At 37.1% G+C, this 20,861-nt stretch overlaps 1 protein-coding gene across 1 annotated transcript in view; it reads right to left on the bottom strand.

Annotated features, from left to right (window-relative positions):
* Positions 1 to 20,320, bottom strand: part of N4BP2L2 (NEDD4 binding protein 2 like 2) — a 41,797-nt gene extending 21,477 nt beyond the window's left edge. Inside the window, exons 1-6 of the mRNA XM_033515290.1 lie at positions 19,036 to 20,320; positions 16,443 to 17,881; positions 8,707 to 8,831; positions 8,204 to 8,292; positions 7,782 to 7,858; positions 4,408 to 4,551 (exon numbers count right to left, since the gene is read on the bottom strand). Of these exons, the coding sequence (XP_033371181.1) occupies positions 4,408 to 4,551; positions 7,782 to 7,858; positions 8,204 to 8,292; positions 8,707 to 8,831; positions 16,443 to 17,881 (1,874 nt within the window). The 5' untranslated portion in view covers positions 19,036 to 20,320. The remainder of the gene's footprint in view (positions 1 to 4,407; positions 4,552 to 7,781; positions 7,859 to 8,203; positions 8,293 to 8,706; positions 8,832 to 16,442; positions 17,882 to 19,035) is intronic.
* Positions 20,321 to 20,861: the final 541 nt, after the last annotated feature.

Raw genomic sequence — 20,861 nt, 5'->3', positions numbered from 1 at the left:
AGATGATCAGACCTTGACAAACTGTTACTTTTTTTTCATAATAAAACCAATTATGCTTTCACACATTTTTCTGTGATCTCAAAATAAGCACATTTACAGCTAGTTTAGCCAATTAGCCTATAAAAAGATAAACTCCACAACAAATTTAATGATGTACAAGATTTTCACCGATAATAGAGAGCTTTAATCTCTGCTCCTGCTTTTATTTCAAAAGGACAAGAACATAAACACTAAAATGAGACAAACAACACTCTAGAAACACTGAAAGGAAATATTTCTACATCTGATCCACAAGAAATATCTGATCACTTAAAATGAGGGCTTTCAACTTCAACACTGTATTTAATGCTTTTTACATGTAATTGTAATATGTGTGTCTGTCCTTCTGAAGTTTCAACAGATACCTAGTCATCTCATCTCCATGATATACCAGCGCTGAGCAAAATCATTTCCTCCACAAAAATATGATTGCTAGGAGAAAGCAGCAGTTAAAACTACATGTCACACACAACTGTGAGAATTCTTCTAATTCACTGAGAATGAATCTTACCGTTTAGCTAAAAGAATACCAACAGTCTAAATTACAACAGGGAAGACACACAAAACAATTAAATATAAATGTTATGGGTCCTATCTCAACTAGAAAAAGCCTTGTTTTCAGTTATCTATTAGGAGAGAAACAACCATCTCTGCAAAAGGTTTCAAGAGACAGATGACAAAAAAAACCTTGGCCTTCTAAAACACAAAAGGTTTAAAAAACTATGCATCATGGCAAACTAGATTAAAATTAACCTCAAGAGGATATGGCTAAGAACAGAAGACAGGATTCCTCGCAGGACACCATTTAACATCACATGCTAAAAAATTAGCAGTTAGACCAGATTGTCATGGTTTACCCCCAGGTGTTCTATCAACCCCACATAGCCCCTCACTCAACTCTCTCCTGGTGGAATGAAGGGGAAGATCAGAAAGGTAGAAGTGAGAAAACACATTGTTTGAGATAAAGACATTTTAACAGGTGAAGCAAGAGCTGCACATGCAAGCAAAACAAAACAAGGAATTCATTCACCACTTCCCACAGGCAGGTAGGTGTTCAGCCATCTCCCAGGAAAGCCAGGCTCCATCATGTAGAACTGTTACTTCAGAAGGCAACCACCAGCATTCCAAACCCCCTCACTCCCCCCTCCTCTTCCAGCTTTATATACCAGGTATGATTCCTTAAGGTCTGGGATCTCCCTTTGGTGAGCTGTCCCAGCTGTGTCCTGTCCCAACCCCTTGTGAGCAGCAAAAAGACCTTGATGCTGTGTAAGCACTGCTCAGCAGCAACAAAAACACCCCAGGGTTATCAATACTGTTTCCAGGGCAAATCTAAAACATAGTCCCAGACCAGCTATTCTGAAGACAACTAACTTTATCCCACTCAAAACCAGCACACAGGTTTTTTAGGGTTTGGTCTTGGGGTGGTCATTTTTTTCTTGCCCATTCTAAATTAAAACAGGTAAACTAACTCACCCAAAGAAATGCCAATGATAACTCTTGATAATTCAGGCAGTAAACCAATAAACCACGAAACAGCAGCTTAGATGAAGCAGTAAAACTAGAACCACTTTCCCCTATACTTAGCTGATGCTAAGCGGTCTGCTATATGAACCAATTTATGTATGTTCTAGAAATTAATTTTCATTTAAATTTCATGCTTAGAAAAGTTAAGTCTTAAATGTACTTACCAAACATCCAACTAGTTTCAAGTATGCAGGAGAAACTTAGGATTTGTATTTATAATATACCAGTTCTATGCATTAATTAAATTTAATAAAGCCCCAACTTGACATTATTATTTCATGAAATATGATGAACTAGCAATTTATTAAAAAAGTGAACAATGGGTAACCTTCATTCTAGGTACATTAACAGAAGTGCTGTACAGGAAGTACAGACAGTAAGAATTTCCAGATCCCCTGTATAGCTGAGGAGCAAATTCTAACACTTCTGGGACACGCTTGGTTTTGAAGGCATGAGAAATTCAGTATCTGTGACATGTATTTCACGTAATTTTTTACCTATAAATAATGTAGTGTAAAATCAGCTTCTGAGATATATGTTTGTCTGTGATCTGTGAGTGCCATATCCTCATAAAATATGATCACACCATAAAACAGAAGTGTTACACTGACAGTAACTCCAGTGACTTTTCACCTGTCACTGTACTTACCTTAGAATACAGCTGTACAGATGAAGCAATTTACCAATGTTTGATACACAAATCACAAAGCTTCCCTTTCCTAAGTGTCCTTTTCAAACAGCAGGCCTATTGATCAGCATGCTTAGCACAGCAAAAACACTCCCCTGCACCAATTATTCAAATTATTAAAAAGGTAACACAAGGAAAGCTGCACTGTCTTAAAACAGTATGAATTAGTACCTATTCAAATAAAGACTGCTCAACAACCCCATTTCAATCTTCAATAATCATCTCCTTTTTGCCATGCCTTAGCATACTGTGTATTACCTAAGCCTCAATAAATTTTATCAAGTTAAAGCTTGCAGTAAAATAGAGTAAATGGGTCTAAAACCTTTTTATCTCCCCCACACTTGAAATGTACTTTCATTTTAAATATAAAAACTTTGGCATAATTAAAGTATTACTGAGCATTTACAATGATATCCATGATTCTTTTGAGACATGGAAAAAGGTAACAATAGAAACTAAAATACAGTAAGATATTTGATATGAAAAAGACAATGAAGGAAGATAATATAGTGGGGAGCCTCTTTTCTACATGTACACATAATATATTAACAATGCATGCACTAGTGAAACATTTTAAATTCTGTTTCAAATAATTAAAACATAAATTTGCACAATGGGTGTGGAAAACCACAGAAAGATACTTCATTATATACCTGAATTTTCAGCTCTCATGGTATTCAGACTTTATTGACAAAGCAATTTTTAGGGCCTATCCAAAAATTGTCTACAATTTTAAAAAAAATTATGCTGATTGCAGTTTTCAAAATTCTGAAACTGTGACACAAAGTGAGCAATAGATAACCATCTGAATTCTTTTAGTTACACACTCATGTTCTTGACAAAATTTCCTAGTCAACATTTGGTCATTCACTGTATAAGGAAGTCGAGCATAGTTAGGCTGTTTCAGCTAGCAGGTTAGTTATAATGGTCATTTGTATAAAATCCTATAAGCCTGAAAATACAAACTGTTGCATTGAGCTACTTCAACAATACTGAACACAAATATATTTTATTAATACAGCAAGCTGTTAGAAAAAAGGCAAAGTGAACACTTACAAATTCATCATTTTTTTAAGAGAAAAAGAGCAGTAAGTTAGTCAGTCTCCATGCTGGTTCATTCTTCATCATGTGCTAAACAGATTACATTGGCTATGCCAAAATTAGGAATGCAAGATGGTTTTAGAGAATTATATCCAATAATTATACTGAAACGATTCCTCCCAACTGCGGACTGGGAATTGACAGCCTTGTTCTTTAAAACTTCATTTTTATCACAAATGAAAGAAACTGGCTTAAAAAGACACAGCTGTGAAATGTCAGTGATTTAGTGATAACATTTAGGGCTTTTTTCAGTCAGCACAAAATAAGTTCGTTGTGTGCCAACATCATCATAGTTTATATTCTACTGATGAGAATAAATAAAAAAATAATTCAGGTTGTGCAATTTATGGCTGGTAAATACTGTACTGGCAGAATGTTGCTTCAGCTGCCACATGAACTTCTGAGATTAAAAAAAAGAAAGGGAAAAACTCAAAAAACCAGCAAAACAACAACAACAAAAAAAAAAAATCAAACCTCCTAACTGAAATCAACCAAAATTTTGCCAATTGGCAATACATAACAAATAGAACTAAAAGACAACCCACAACATAACTACTTTCAAAAAAATCTCAAAAAAGGTAAGAAGAAAATGCCATTCGTTAAAATTGACTATTGTGTAAATAAACTCCTCTTCTTGGGCTTTACTTCTCTTTTAAAAGATTCTTAATATGACCCCTTCTTTAAAAAAATCTGCTCAACAGTTACCTAATATATGACAACATCATTGTCTTAGATTTATGAAGAAAGACTCTGCTATATGCCATACTATATTAAATATTTTACTAAAATCCAAGGTCTTACAACTTTAATAAATAAAGTTTTAAAAATCATGAAATGTACAATTTTATTTACATTCAAGTCCATTAAAAGAAAAACCTCCAGAAGAAAATGGGTCTTGAAATAGGCCTATTTAAAACACAGACGATCACTACTTTATTGGAGGTGATGATGTGTTTTAAAAGGGCAAATGACAGATTCTTATTAACTGACTGCAACTTTGTTACTGGCTACTGGAAGTACTGAAAGAACGCCATGAGTCTGTATTGTCTCCCCACCTATGTCTTCTCTGCAGAGGTGGTCTTTGAGTGTTTTTGTGGGGAGGTACCACTGAATTCATGACAATAGGGATGGATATTTGATATTCGTATCGTTCCAACATCTGAGCAATCTTCTCACGAGTGACCCCATGCTTATTCCTCCTACAAAAACAAAAATTTCAATGAGTTGCCTGGTATGTTTATAGTTATATATAGTTATATATAAGTGTATACATATATATATAATTGCATGTTACAGTCTTCAAGAAAAAAACCTCTAAATTCTCAGTTTTTTCTTCTTGCTTTTATTACACTATATCCTCATTCTCTAGGCATTCAACTTGCGTTAAAGTTTAACAATTCACAGCTGCATACAGAGTAACAATAAAAAATTATTAGTTATTCTTCTTCATACACAAATATGATGTTATTCACTGTAACTATGCGCCTGAATTACCCTAGAAGGATTTTACTATTTATTCATCAGATTTTACATGGTGTACTAGCTAATGAGTAGAGGGATGAATAATAGCATAGACTACTCCTTATGAAAGAAACATTCAAACTAGTATAAAATATGCAACTACACTGTTTCAAGGCTTAATGAGAGAATACTTTCTCATCATGAAACCTCTCTACAGAATAACAGAACTTTAGTTCTGAACCAAAACAACATGCTCACAACACTTTCACCTACTAGTTGTAATTGACACTTGTTGTAAACTTAGAAATGTACTGAAACACACATAAGGGAAAAGGTATCAAAAGTGCTGCCCTATTCTTGCAGTGCTCAGTGACCAGCGACTTTCAGGGACAACTTGGTCTGTTAAGAACCTGAGCCACTACACATTATATTAGAGATATAAGTATCTCCTCAGTATCTATGGAATAGGACCTTAAAATCCATGTTAGCAGAGAATTTCAGTCTCTACCAGAAGAAAAACAAGCCTCATGCACAAACTGAATGTCAGAGAATTGACAGAACTGTAACAGAAATTTATCTAAAAGAAGAGACATGAAACAGAAACAAAATGTTTTCATATCATAAACAAACATTTCTCAATATTCAATACTTTTTATTGCCAAGAAACCTTGTCCAAGGTAAATTATGTCCACAAAAACCAACAGGGAAAGTATTTCTGCATCTTTGTGGTTTCTGCCAGGGACAGAAGAGGTATGGGCCATACCAACTTTTTCAGCACTGTAGAGGAGAAATCAACACTGGGAACAAAGAGGCTACACTGGAAAGACGATATTCCTACAGAAATATTTTAGAAGACTGATTCCTCACCACCCAGTCCCCTCAGGACTTTGAGTATTATTACAACAAAGAACTAAGTATCAAGTTGACAAGGGTTCAAAGCACACTGCAGGTAGCACACTAGTTTCTCATTCAGAATGGAAACAGAATTAGTGATCTCAGAATATTCAAAATGACACTGGCTCCTTAAAGGTCATTTTGATTTTGATTTTATCAGCTTTCTTTTTGTGAGGAAAATGTTTAAGCAGACCATTCCTCTCACAGACACTCTTCCCTGAGACAACACCAGAAGCTGGGGTCATCATCACATATCGCTCATTGTTTAAATGCTTGTAATTTATATATTGTGCTAAAGCAGCCCAGGAGCAGCTGCATGTTGAACTAATCACTTGGTGAGTCTCAGCAATTTTGATTTTATTCACAAATACGAACAAGGTTAATGGTAAAGAAAAAAGTCAACCCTCTACAAATATGTGGATTTTATAAAAGCACTTGATATTCATGACAGACAAAAAATGAGAAGAGCAAGTCTAAGTCTTTTAATGCCAAATGTTGGAAGCAGAAAGTTATTCAATATTTTCCCTATCTTAGTACTCCTAGAAAATGATTACAGTTCAAGTGCTCTGGACATTAAGTGCACACTCATCCACAACTGAATGGACTTGTGCATAATCACTTCATAAAAGATTTAAGTACTTTTCATAGTAGAATAAAGCAGGATAATAAAATCACCAACAGCAAAATTGCATCAAGCATAGAAACTGTTTTAAAAAAAGAAATCAATTTGCTGTATAGTGTCATTTAATACTGGTATCTCCTCTTCAGGCATGTCTTCACTCACTCTTTGCCAGCTTGGCTATGCTGAGAGAACATAAAGTCATCTATCTGAACCAAAGCAGACGTATCAGCAAAAGCACCTTACAGACAGGAGGAGGAAGAAGACTGTTTTGCATGGAAGAACACAGAATCTATTGATAAAAACAAAGTTCTGCCACTACTAAATGCTTCCATACTACCCTCCACAACTGCACCCTCAGCCAGCTTGCTGATGAAACAAAACTGAAAAGCCCTCTCCCAAAGGAATTGAAGAACAAAATGAAAACTTACATCACAACCTTTCTTAAATTCCCAAAAAATAAAGTTTCCAGGCAATGGGCCTCTGTTTAAATATTTAAAGCAGCCAAAATTGCTAAAATATTTCTGGGAATCTTCTAAAACCTGGTAACAGCACTTCACAGTTCAAGGGTTTTGCTCTGGGAAAGGTATCAACTTTACTCCCACAATTAATAACTGGACAATAAAATTCAACAGTAATAACACAACTGTTTATCCCATTGCTTGTTAAGATCATGTGGAAACACGAGCTTTCCTGGAAAATTAGTCTGTTTCACATAATGGAAATCTCATGCTGACTATCTTAGAAGTGCCTGATTACTAAGATTCCTAACTTGGCTGTGCTGCATGCCAAACTAGAAAAATTTACTATCGTTCTACAAGACAGCGAACTCCATCTCTAGAAAAAAGTGAGTGGTAGCTTAGGAGCAAAAGGTGAAAACTTTAGAACATTTATGAACACAATGAAGTTCAAGTCAGTAATGCAAGCATTAGACACATGTACTTCGCACCAAAACAACAATATGTCAGCTGAATGCATATAGAACAAAAATTGGTGATAGAACTCTATCATCAACTATAAAAACATTACACTACTTTTCAAATTAAGAAATATCCCTGAGCTGGTCTGATACCTCAGATTCCTAAAATGGATATATCTGAGACAAAAAGGAAGAATAAGCAGCTTCCCAAGCACTCTTAGAACCCAGAAGTTCAATGACCCATGTTCAACAGTATTCTAAGTCACATCTACACATGTCCAATAAAATACTAATATTGACATTTTGAGCCAACAAGATGGAGCTGGTATTTATAAGTGTACTTGTTTATCCATAAAACTCCCATGTAAAGGAACACCTCAAAATTCCCATTTAAATAAAATACATTTCATACTACTAGTAAAGAACTTGAGAAAGTATTTTGAATGAAATGTAACTTTCTGCATATATACTTATGCATGCATATTTATCTGCCCATCTTTATATATAAGTCATGATTTCTGTAAGAGAAACCTTACTTTTCTAATTCCTCTGGATCAAACATCCACCAAGTATCTGGCTCATGAAATTCCACTCTGTATCCTTTTTCTAGAGCCTGCAGCAAGCAAAGAAATGTGTGATGTGTATCATGATCACATAAAACAAAAGAAAAAATAAAAACAAGGACAATAAACAGATGCAGCAGTGTACTCTGCTGCAGTACTATGCTGAATTTCACTTACCCCAACCTGTCTTAGCTTTCATTGCAGGATAAGCAAGTTAAGTCAATCCTTGAATTGATCTAAACTATTGCCACACCAATTACTCATCATTATCAATAAGCAATTTCTCTCTTTAAAAGCCTGAGTAAAAATGTTTCTGGACAAAACATATCAACTTATCACACGCAAGGGTAAGTTTGAAAAATTTTTACAGGTGACAATCATGCAACAAAACCTACCACTTCCACATATGGCTTCATTTCCCAGGCTTGAGTATTAGTGTTATCTATTATAACTGGAGATTTTCCCTGCTCCATTGCTTGCTTTGCTGCAATGAAAAATTGTGCAAGTTAATAAACCACATGTAACTCTAACAAAAAAAAAAAAAAAAAAAAAAAAAGCCCCAGATTTTCTTTCACTAATTTACTCTGACTGAAACACTGTGTTCTAAAAGAAAGAATAAAAAGTACAGACAGGAATGAAAAGAAGTAGAAACAAGAACCTGATGCCCAAAGAAACAAGGTTATCTATTTTTAACTCTGAACCCTGTAGAAGTGTTAAATTTGATGTGTGTATATACATGAATTAAAGTACAAAAAATACTTGAAATACTATTATATATGCTTTGCTAAAATATATATACTCCTTTCCATACAGACTATTAATACTTAGACATGTTATGCTACACTTTTATTTCCTCTATGTAACACAGCTTAAAAGGATGCCTCTCATTCATTCCAACCTCTCTTCCGGTTCCACTCATGGGCATCACCAAGCTGAGCAGCATTATAGGAGTATCCATACTGCTGACGAAAATAATCATCAGTGCTGAGCACAATGCCATCATGACTCTGACCAAGCAGAACACTGTTAAAGGAAAACACAAAAATATATTCACTTTTAATTTTCAGATAAACAAATTTTAAAAATATATTTAAAATAAACTGAAGTGTGACCTACTACTGAACTTCTTGCAAACTTCAAACAGATTTATAAAAAGGACACCCATATCTATTACCAATAATTCTAATCAAAATCAAAGCAGTATTTTCTCTCTCTACTATTTCTGTATTTGTTGTTCCTTCTCCACTCCCAAGAGATGTTTGTACCCATCCAATTTTACAGAATGTATTTGCTAACATTTTCCATCTCAATCCTCGCTTGGAAATATGTCTAGAAAGCAATCTGATCATGAGAAACTCCCCATTTTGCCAAATGTAAACCTAGTTTCAGAAAGTCCTTGCAAATTGGCACTTAAAGGAAAACCCTATATAACTAAAACAACAGTACAGTTTTGTTTAAAGTCCAGCTCACAGAATAGATGTAGATTGGACTTTAAGCCTCCTTGTCTCATTTTAATCCTATGGCATTATTTAAATCTGAAAACAGAAAAGAGCCAGTTAGTGCCAAAGAGTATGTAGAGCCCACTGCAACACTCAGTTACCATTGTCTTCTAGAAATTTAGGTAACTATTCCAGCTCAGAAATAGGCAACACACCCACAGGCTACAAAAGCCAAACTGCACTAGCAATAGGTGGGACTGCACTACTGCTGAGGCAGCAGCAAAAAATAATTGGCCAGATCCCAAATAATTTAGGGGAACAAAGATGTGCTAGATCTGAGTTAGCCACTTAAATATAACTCCTATACAAAGAATTTTCTGTTTTGCCACCTGTCACCAACAGCAGGCCCATTATAGATCACAGTTTAATGACTGGGACGCTGTATTACCTGCCAGTTTATACTCCTACAGGTTTACTGTCCCACAACTATGCTGCTGGTTGTTTCTGCTTTTCATATACATAAGTAGATTATAACATGATCTTACAGTCCTGGGAAAAGTTACAGGAAAAGAGACTTGTATTTTTAAAATATTTTTCTACTGAAGCTGCCAGCAATTGCAATTTGCCTTTTCGCCATAAATATCTAAGCATTAATTTTGAAAAAAAATTTTTTAATGAAATTGAAAGAACAAATACTGGTGTCATTTAAGAAGTCTGTTTTTAATTAAATCCAGTAATATATAAAGACAGTTGTGTTTCTCTGGGTCCATTCTTCTCAGAGTATATGTCTACATATGTACAACAAAATTCAGACAACTAAAGACCAGAAGAAACTACTAATGGTGGAATGTCAAGTAACATGATCAAAGCTGCATGCAAACTGTTATTTCTTTCTTGTTCTTCCTTTTCCAGAGCTTTAAGGTTGGTTCAGGACAAATAGCAATGCTATTTGAGAAAGCAGAGCATGATATACCTAAAGTGAAGCCACTTTATTTGAACACTGATAAACAATTGGTTTTGCTAGAGCCTAGATATTTTAATGGTGTATTACACTGCTTTAGAAGAGTGCAGAAGGGTTAATCATCTATTTTTGTACTAAAAAGATCAAATGGCAGAAGTAAATCATTCACTACACATAGCAGCAATTTTTTTATCCCTCTTCCTCTCCTGTATAAAATATTTAACAAATTTATATTCATTAAGTTACTTGGCTGTGATTTCACACATGTGATTTCAATTATTTACAGTATGCTACATTTGCCAATTAACAGCACCAGAAAAACTGGATGCATCTTCCACATTCACTCCTTGTGTGCTGAATGTATATACACATATCCTAAAGAACCATCTGCCTTAATAAAAAAGATAGCAAACAATATCTGTGATTCTTCTATTGGCTGTGTAGATGTACACACCCTCCACTTCCTAGGGGCCTGACCATCAGGTTTCTAAAGGAATATATGAACTGACAAATCAACACTAATATGACATGGATTTTCATTTTTATTTCTAAGAACTGACTGGTATTTGCTCATGTTCTGGAGAATAACTCACTCACATTCTTCTGTTGTATCTTCCAAACATCATTTAGCAGCAATAAAGAAATACAGTGAAAAGGGTTCAGAAATCTTGCAAACCCATTAACAATTATTGAAATAAGTTTGTTAATATTTCTTGAGGTTCAGAGTACACCACAATTATTAATGAATCAATGTAACTTAAATAACAGATTTAATATATGAAACTGTATTTGCAATAATCCTAAACCCATAGAATTTGAGAAGGCAAAGTAGTTACCAAAGAGGCCAGAGTAACAGAGCCCTTACCACACACACAACACACAAGCTATCACAAAGTCACGAGTTTATGAACTGAAACTTCAAATATTATGGTAATGACTAGAACCTCTTTCTAAATTGTGAAATTAAATCATAAAACATAACATTTTAAAAACCTGATAATTACCTCTTTCAGAATCTACAGTATTTAAACTTTTAAAATTCAAAGGAGAAAACTATTGATTGACCTCATATGGAATAATTCATTTACCTCTAGCATGCATTTGGAAATAAAATTTATCCCAGGCCCATGAACTAGAGAACAGAAAGAACAAAAAAAGCATATCTATAGAAAGCATATTACTATCTAAACCCACAGAGATGATATTCCACTTTTAAGAGATGAAAAAAAGATAAATGTTTTTCTAATGAGAGTCAAATTACAGATTAGTCAGCATCCAGATGTGCACATGCTTGAAATGAGTGGCATATTGCCCAACTGCTGCAATACATCTTTTTTACCCTAAACCCTCCCTCCAAGCAAACACCCACCTTTGAACACAGCAGGACATTGAAAGTAAAGCAGCTCACCTACTTTTTCCAGAAATGCTATCTGATCTAATAGAAGCTATTATCCTGACATACAAAAATCTCATGTTGAAACCAGTACACATTTTTTCCAGTGCATGTGCGCATGCACACACACAAATCCTTTTTCTTTAAAACTAAAATAGTCCCCAAATCTGTATCCTGGTTAGCCTACTTTGATAAATGATTTTATAATAAAGAAGGTATCTCAGAATTGAGTAATTCACCTATTTAAAACAGCTACCATATGGTGGATGAGGAAAAAAGTAGTCAATAACTATAGTTTCAAAATATGCAGCATTATTGAGCTTTGTAAACCTAAAAGCACTATTTGCAACACTGTTTAAATAAATACATAATTAGAAACAACAGCACACCACTGTTTCTACATTCAGCTATAAACACCAACTCCCAACTCTGCCCTTCAGAAGATTTTGCTCTGAGAAGAATGGACCCAGAGAAACACAACTGTCTTTATATATTACTGGATTTAATTAAAAACGGACTTCTTAAATGACACCAGTATTTGTTCTTTCAATGTCATTAAATTTATTTTTTTTCAAAATTAATGCTTAGATATTTATGGAGAAAAGGCAAATTGCAATTGCTGGCAGCTTCAGTAGAAAAATATTTTAAAAATACAAGTCTCTTTTCCTGTAACTTTTCCCAGGACTGTAAGATCATGTGATAATCTACTTCTAATTGTAGCAGACTTTGGTTACTTGGGCTAAAGCTGTCACTGCTGGGTACCTGTCTGGCCAAACTGTTTTCAAACATTTTTAACTAAATGCTCAATCTCTTTAAAAACCAAGGGGAAGAAAAAGCATTTGTATAGTATTTTGTTATTCCAAGTTTTTCTCTGAGAAGCTTTGGACTGAGGAAGTGAAATTTGACAAAGCACATGCATTTGTTTGCCCTGCAAAAACTTTCTGTAAATCTGCCCAAAGTATATAACTTTAAAATATCATGTGCATGGCAAATATTAGTGAAAATAACTCATGATTCTCACTGCAAAAGTAAACCCAATCCTAAACAGAGCAATCTGGCAGTGGCGGGAAGCTGATTCAGGACCAAAACTGCATTATAACAACACATTTCTCCCTACACAAGAATGGCAACAGAAGGAACAAAATTGGCCTAAAACAGGAGGACACGGGAAGCATTGTGGTATAAACACTGGAACAAGCAACTTGGTACTGGCAGTAGAGCTAGGAAACAGGGCCAAGGCAGAGTGAAGCAGAGGGAAGACACTGCTATAATGAAGTTGGGAGCGATAATACAGACTGAAACAGGGAGAAAATTAATCTGGGAAGAAATGGGATTGAGACAGAACTGAAGAAATCAGCCTAGAATTTAGAAGCAGATATGGCTTTTGTGAGCACAGATCAAAAGCAGTGATTGGATATGAACAGATAAACAAAAATGGAAATGGATGGTTAAGAAGCAGGATTTTGTTTGAGCCTCAGGGGCTAGGATTGCCTAAGTCAGGTGGACACAGGAAAATCCATGAGATGAGGGGATCTCCCAAACGAGCCAGAAATGGCTGATACTATGTTCATATTTAAGGCAAGTAAAGACAAAGACACAAAACACTAATGGCTGCTCAAACTCACCTAGGCTTTGTTCTGCAAACAACGAGAGTGCATCCTCAGAATCTACTTCCAAATATGTTCAGGAAATTAAGGCAACCAGGACGAGCCAATGTGGGATTTGCAACAGACAGTCACTCTTTACGGACCGGAATGCACTCCCTTGTGAAGCAAGTGCTGTTGTCAACGAGGACCAAGTGATGAATGCAGCATACCCAGAAATTATCAAAGCTTCCAGCATCATATCCCAGCCAGTAACAAGCAGAGAACAACAAAGGATATAGCAAGACCACTTTTCCTGTATCTTCATTCAGTACTGTCTCACCTGGACGATGAGGTAAAGAACTTGCTGATGACACCAAATTAGCAGTGATGCTCAACATTGAACTGAACATTGAGGCTTCTGTCCAGAAGGCCACAGAGAAACCTGAGAACTGGGCTAAGCAAAACACCAGGATGCTCAACAAGGAAGGAGTAAAGCTCTACAACTGATGAAACCTAAGCCTCAGCACAGGCAGGAAAGTGAGTGGTTGAGCAGCTCTGTTGAAAAGAGTCTGAGGATAACAGTGGACAGCAAATGAGATGAGTGAATGGTGTACTCTCACCAAAGGCAGGGCAAATCACAACCTAGGCTTTAGTAGAGGAAGTGTGGCCAGTAGATCACCTGAGAAGGTATTACCCACATTCTGCCTGGATCTTGTGTGCTCAGTTCTGAAATACTGTGTCCAGCATGGGACTTGCATGCTGAAAAACATGGGAGGGCTGAACAGGTGGCTACCAAGATGGCTACAGGCCATGCAAGATGCAGCCTCCAAGGAGAGGTTAATAGCAGCTGGACTTGTTTATTCTTGCAGTGGAGACTGCAAAAAGTCTGATGTCAGCCTATTACAGTGAATAAAACTCTCCCTTATCAGAAAGGAAGCTGCAAGAAGATGAGCCATATTCTACCATGTAACAACACATGTTATTACACAGAACAAAAAAATTATGGCTTGGGAACTTCAGTTTGTAGATTAGGAAGAACTTCCTTACTTAGGTGGTTTGTACTGCACTAGAGAAGTTTGATGAGACCACAGGAATTTCTGTGGTGTTTTTAAGATCAGGCTTGACAAAGACACACCTAACCTGATCCAGTGATAGTGACAGACCTCCTCCAAGCAGAACAATGGACTAGTTCATATCCACTACTCTCTTCCAAAAAATGTGCCCATAATTACAACTGCTTAGTTGGAATGGAAGAGTCAAAACAAAAAACTTCAATGGAAGACTCAAGACAGACACAAGTCAAGTTTGTGAGCAGGAAGAAAAGCATCTGTACTTAAAAAGCCTTACTCAGCGCAAAACACAAATTGAACTTTGAGATTCCAAGGTCTCACTACTGGTTCTGCTGTCACTTCCTGTCTGAGAAACCCACTTGCAAGATCCACCTCATTCCCCCGCTAGTGCTGATCCACACTGTCAGGTTTCTGTTTTTCCTTCACAGTTATTTTACTGGCACAAATGGTAGACATTTGTCCGCAGGTGCCAAAAATGCTGCATCTCCAAAGGTACTTTTGGGTGCTAATATGACACCAGATAGAACATCATGGCTGTCCTAGTCTACACTGCAGAATTCTATGTTAAACAGAAAAACATGTTCAAAACATGTTTATTAAGATTTAACCAATAATAAAGGTATTTTCCCCATTGGCACCCATTACTTCTGGGACGTTTTCTCCCCAAGGTATCCAAGACTCATGATTTCATGGGAATGAATAATTGCAACCAAGCATTAAACATATGAAACTGCATGTAATTGAATACACTGAAAAACATGCCGTTCAAATTCTACACTCACTTTTGGTAACTATTCTTAACCTTGATCTCATAGTACCCACTTTCCCATCTGCTAAATAAAATTAGTAGCTGATCTCACTAATGAGAGATGAAAAAAAGCACAAGTATGTATTCTTAAAAGCCTGAAGAAATTTAGCATTTTTCAGATTATATGAATCATATATTTGGAGAAAGTTTTAGAGACAATTTAGCACACCAAACATGGAAAACAAATGTATTTGGTATCTTCGTAGTAAGTATTATCCAATCTCTGAACTGAATGAAGCAGCATTTTTTTCCACAGGATTATTTTTAGTTTTTTTTTATATTGCCTTCACATATAAAAGGAATTATTGCAACAATATTTAATGAGGACATGCAGCTTCAAAAATGCACGTTTGCAAATCACAGCAATCGGTAACTATAAAAAAATTATACTGAAAGTTACTGAAACATGTAAGAAAAATACCTATAAGAGATTTCTAGCTGTAATATGGGGATGACTATCTCCTAAATATCAGGGAAAAAATCCACTAACAGAATGTTACTCCTTTATATAAAAAAGCAAATAAGAACATGATCGTGTATCTATTTCATAGACTCCCCTCACACAACAGATGATAACTACAAGAGGACAATCTATCTGTGATGATGTTTCTGGATGAAACTCAGTAAGTGATATTTAGTGACTTCCTTTTTGATATACACAAGAGAAACTTTCACTTAATACAGGTAGTGTCTGTGCTCTATCCACTTTTTGTGCTTTTTAAAATAGGCAAAAGAACACTAAGGGAAAATCCAAGCTGGAGGTGGTACCTGCTTTCAATCCTGCCAGACTTCAACAAGTACATTTTTAAGAAAAAAAAAAGACTTTTCTCTTATGTTGTTCACAAATAAGGAAGAGCAATCAGCAGACCATACTATGAAAAAAGGGAATGACATAATGCTCAGTTTCATCAACAGACCAAAACCAAGTATTTTCAGAGCAGCAGCACTCCTCTAATGGCCTTTGAAAATTCTTGCATGGGCATCAAAAAGGACCTCTGGTTCAGTTCAATTGACTTTGTTAGATTTAATAAGAAGTTTTTTTTAAATTAGGGAATTTAAGAATTAAAAAAAAGCAGCAGGCCATCACATACTAGTATGAAAACTTAGAATAAAGGACTATGCAGTTTAACGGATGCTCAACGTTTTAAATTTAACACACAACAGCTCCTGTTCATCAAAACTCTGACAGACACAAAACCCCCAAGTAAATCTTTTTAGTATTTACTGTCACTTGCACTCTTTTAGTACAAATGACAGCATTAAACTACTGCATTTTAATAGCCTAATTAACAAAGTTTCCTTACTGCTTACAGACAGATTCAAATTATTAAAAAATTTTACTTGAATAAACTTCTCAAGCTTTAAGTCTTTACTTACCGAGAAAGTGTTGTTTTCCCTGAACCTGGTAGGCCTCTTAAGACTAGAAGCAATTTCTGTGAACTGAATCTTTCTTCTGATAATTGCAATGAAGAAAAGCTGTGCACACCTTCTGTACTGTCAGCTTTTGGATCCTTCCAACACTCCTCTCTGGTTTCACAGAAACCATTACTTTGGAGTCCATTCTGATCATTATTCCCATTCCTGAAGACCTGAGTAGTATGGATGTCAGTATGACAAGAATAGTTGGTATTTTGATCAAGCAATGGACCATGACTGTTGATATCAGTATTTCCATGGTAATGATGGTAACTTTCATAAGGAAGTCCCTCATTCTGAGAAGGGGGAACATTTGAGACTCGTGGTGGGGAATTAAATATCTGAAAATGGGATTGATGATTGAATCTAGGAGGAAAAGGTCCCTGAGATTTTGTGAAAGATGCTCTAGTCTGCCAAGCAGGTCTGAATTCAGGCACTGAACAGTTCCAAGAATCCACTTGGCCATTGTTACAGGTATTTCCAGTTTTCCAGACACCTGTTTCCACAACTAACTTCTGCTCATTGTTTGTGTTCTGACTGTTCCGTTCCCCCAAAGAACACTGTCCATTCTCATAATGTGGCTGTGGACTGCCCAAAAGTACAGGTTGATAGTTCTCTTGTGAGCTTTGACTAGAGTTAAAAGGAGAGTGTTGTTCCTGAGAAATTTCAGTTTCTTTTTCCTGAACATTAGTATCTAAATTTTCATTTTCCAACTGGTGAATTTCTTTATAGAACTGATCCAGTTCATCATCTATTTCTGGTACAGTGGCAGAAACAGCCTGCATCTTCTCTGCCTCCTTTCTTTTACATCTGTTTTCATGTAATTCATTCTCATCTCCTCCAGTGTTCCTACATTCATTGTAATTGGCAGATTTGTCCTTTTTGTTACTTTTAGTAGGCTTGTAAATAGGTCCTATAAAATCTTTGCTTGTAAAAAAGTCTTCATCTGATTCATTTCTATTTACTAAGAATGATGTACTGCTTTTTTCAACACTATCTTCACCAGAATTATTTGTACTAAAAGGGTCCTTCTCTTCCTCAACTTTAAAGTAATTTACTGATTCAAATGGAGGATTTATATTCTGCACAGTTTCTAAATCAACTGGCTGACTAAGTACTGGATTATTTTCAGAGAGAACTTCATTCAAGGATCTTAAGACACCAGTAGGTATTTTCTCTTGCTTCTCCATTTCACGTTGCCCTTCGTTATCCAAGGCACACATAGGTATGCAATCATTTGATTTTCTCTCAACATCCAGTTTTTTCTGAGTACATTTGTCATCATCAACAGGGAGTTCCCCACAAGCCTCTTCTGTTGACTTCATTCTTTTAGAATATGGTTCAATTCTGATTTCATCCTGATACTCCAAGAGCCTGACTGTATTTTCAGCATGAAGCATCTTAGAAAAAAGAATGGATACATTATCAGCATTCACATTTTTAAAGTAAAGTATAAAAAAGCTGAAGTTATTCAGGCCTATGACATCACACTCTTCATGGACACAACTATAATGTACTCACCCAGAAGAAAAACAGACATCACCTGTCACAAGTATGTTTTAAACAAGACTGCTACATTACTTATCATTACATCCTTAGTAAAGAACTACATTAGTGCTATATCAGTCCTGCAGCCACGTTTTATGATAGGCCTTAAATAATTTACAAATAATACTTTTAGAATGTGACTATTTGAAGAATTATTACATCAACAATCTCTGACCTATGTTACTTCTGTTCTCTACTATTATTCTGCCAAGTGTTTGAAATCTCTTTAAAAGATAAGCATACACCGATTTCCAATGCACAAACTGATGCCTGACATCACAACTAATATGACCAACAAAAATGCAAATACTTCAACTATGAGGATTGTTTTCTGTGACATGAACCAAACTCAACTAATTCATTTAACACCAATCAAACACGTGCTGGCTGGCATTTGTAATTTAGAGCTAGTCAAGTAAGACTTAAAATCAAAGCTGCAATCTGTTCTTATGGTTCTGGTTTTGAAACTACTTAAGACTTTTGTTAGGAACCAAGAGCACTTGCTTGCACATCTTCTAAAATTAAATATACACGCACAAAAAAAAAATAAAAAAAAAATCCTTGTACCAAATAGACTGCATTCTGATAATTAAACCACTAAGTTCCAGACAGGTTCAGAGACAAGTTATTACAAAGCAAGATGGCACTAACCATTATGACATACTATTATCCATCTATTAGTCTGATTTCTTGGATTTTGAAGTCTACACAGTACGCAATAAAGAGCAAAGGCTTCCTCTTTAAATAAATACAGTTTCAAACAGGAAAGAACATGTTTCTCCTACTAGAAGGTTTATTCTACTGTTTTCTGAAACATTTAAACTTTCCACAACTAAATATTAACAAAGTGTCACATGCTCCTCATCCTGGATAAGAAAATAATTTTTTTCTTTATCTATAAAGATTCTGTAGGTAGTGTTATGGGAAGATTTGCAAGTAACCATTATCCCATCATGCTCACTTGCAAAACTGGCAAGAAAATGTGTTACTCCAGGCACTTTCTCACCTATCATCCAAAGGAAGGGAAACCTGCCATTCTCAATCACAAGCAGGCTAAACCAAGGAGATGTTATTGTCCGCACTTGACTTTAGTACCTGGAAGAAAGCATTACTGTCAGAAGGGGAAGAAACATGGCCATCCAACTCTCTCTCTTCCTCAGAACTGGTACCATGTTCCCTCCTCCTCTCAAGATTTATGCATAGGTATGCATGTGTTTTATGCATACCTCCAGCTTCTTAGAGCTCAATTTTTGTACATTAGAAAGCAGGTATGACATTACTACTAATCATTCCCCAGTCCTTCTGCCTCCACTCAAAAGCAGTATTGAGCCAAAAAAAAAAGTTACTTTATTAGCTTCTATGTCCTCATCTTCTTCAGGGATGGTGTTTAAGCGGATCCCATTTCCTGATGTGGAATTAAAACAGCAAACGTGTGAATACTTGCTGCATGGCAAGATGTCCTACAACAGAAAATGCTGCTCTGTCACTGTCTCACAAATGAATAGTCTTTTTTGCTAATTTCTAACAGACTTTCCCTCACTAACCTTGGAGAGAGTGAAGCTGCATGTAAAAGCATATCCACCTGCGTCCTTGGTGAGGACAGAGCAAGTATGCTTAAGGGAAGCACAGTCTCTCTGACACTCTCACCTCTTGAACAGGGCAAATTCGGGTCTGTATCATTTCTATAAAGAACTGGTTATAAGCACTGAACCTGAGGCGGCACACGGGGATGCCAGACTTATGTATCATTTTAACTGACAAATGAAACATCCAGAAGGTTCCATGAACTAACTCAAAGCCTTTAACTCCACCTGTACAATACCTTTCCACAACGGAAAAATAAGGCCTATTTGGCAGAACCTACAGACGGGGAAACTGGCTGGCTTTCCTTGCACGGCGTGGGTACGGCAGTCACAAGGCGCAGAGCCCAGCGCCCCTTACACGGCGCCAGGACACACCTGGGAGCCGGGGGAAGCAGGCGCTGCTCCCACACCGGGCTGGCAGCGGCGTGTCCGAGGCGAAGGCGCCTGGGGGAGGTGTATCAGCCGCCCCGTCCCTCTCTTCCCCACGGTGCAAAGCCCACTCCTGTCACCCACACACACTTCCCTCAGCGCGGCGCCCACGTCACACAATCTCAGCAGCCGCCGGCTCTTGCGCGCTGACACCGCCATCCCCGCGCTGCCCCTTCCCCGCCCGGCTGTGGCACAGGTCGGTAGAAACAGCGGCAGTGACGGAGGAGAAGCGGCTTCCCTTCGCGGCCCAGCCGAGCAGCAGCCGCCACAGCCACACGCGGGGTGAGGGAGGACACAAACCTCAAAGCAGCGGCTCCCGGCCGCGTGAGAGGCAGCGCCGCCGACCTCCCGCTCCCAAAATGGCGCCGCCTCCCGCTGCCCCCTCACCCCGCGCGTGGCGCCGTGAGGGGCGGGCGCGGGCGGAGCTTTGCCCCTCACGCCGCGCACTCTGCCCGGCGGGAAGCGCCCGGCGCCGGGGGTGGGATTTAGGCTGCTTTACCCGCCTTCGGGGGCTGCCTTCTCAGCATGTCGGGGCGTTTGCTCTAGGCGGCACCCTGGTTATTGTCAAGGAGCGTCAACGGAATTCCAGTGAGGATTGTCCTAGTGTAAAAGCCGCCCAAGTTTCCCACACGTGTGTTGTACTTAAAATGGATTTACAACTTTCCCTCCTAAATGTATAAACTAAAATTCTAATAGAACGTAACTGCTTCCCTCCCCCCCCCCCCCCCCCATCTTATGATACTATGCAAGGCAAGCCACATTTTTCCTAAAACCCCCCTCAGTCTTGTAACAATAATTCCCCAAATTTTATTCGTGCACA

This window comes from Parus major, chromosome 1 (genome assembly GCF_001522545.3).
Source record: "Parus major isolate Abel chromosome 1, Parus_major1.1, whole genome shotgun sequence".
NCBI lineage: Eukaryota > Metazoa > Chordata > Aves > Passeriformes > Paridae > Parus > Parus major.
This window is presented reverse-complemented; position numbering and strand designations above follow the sequence as displayed.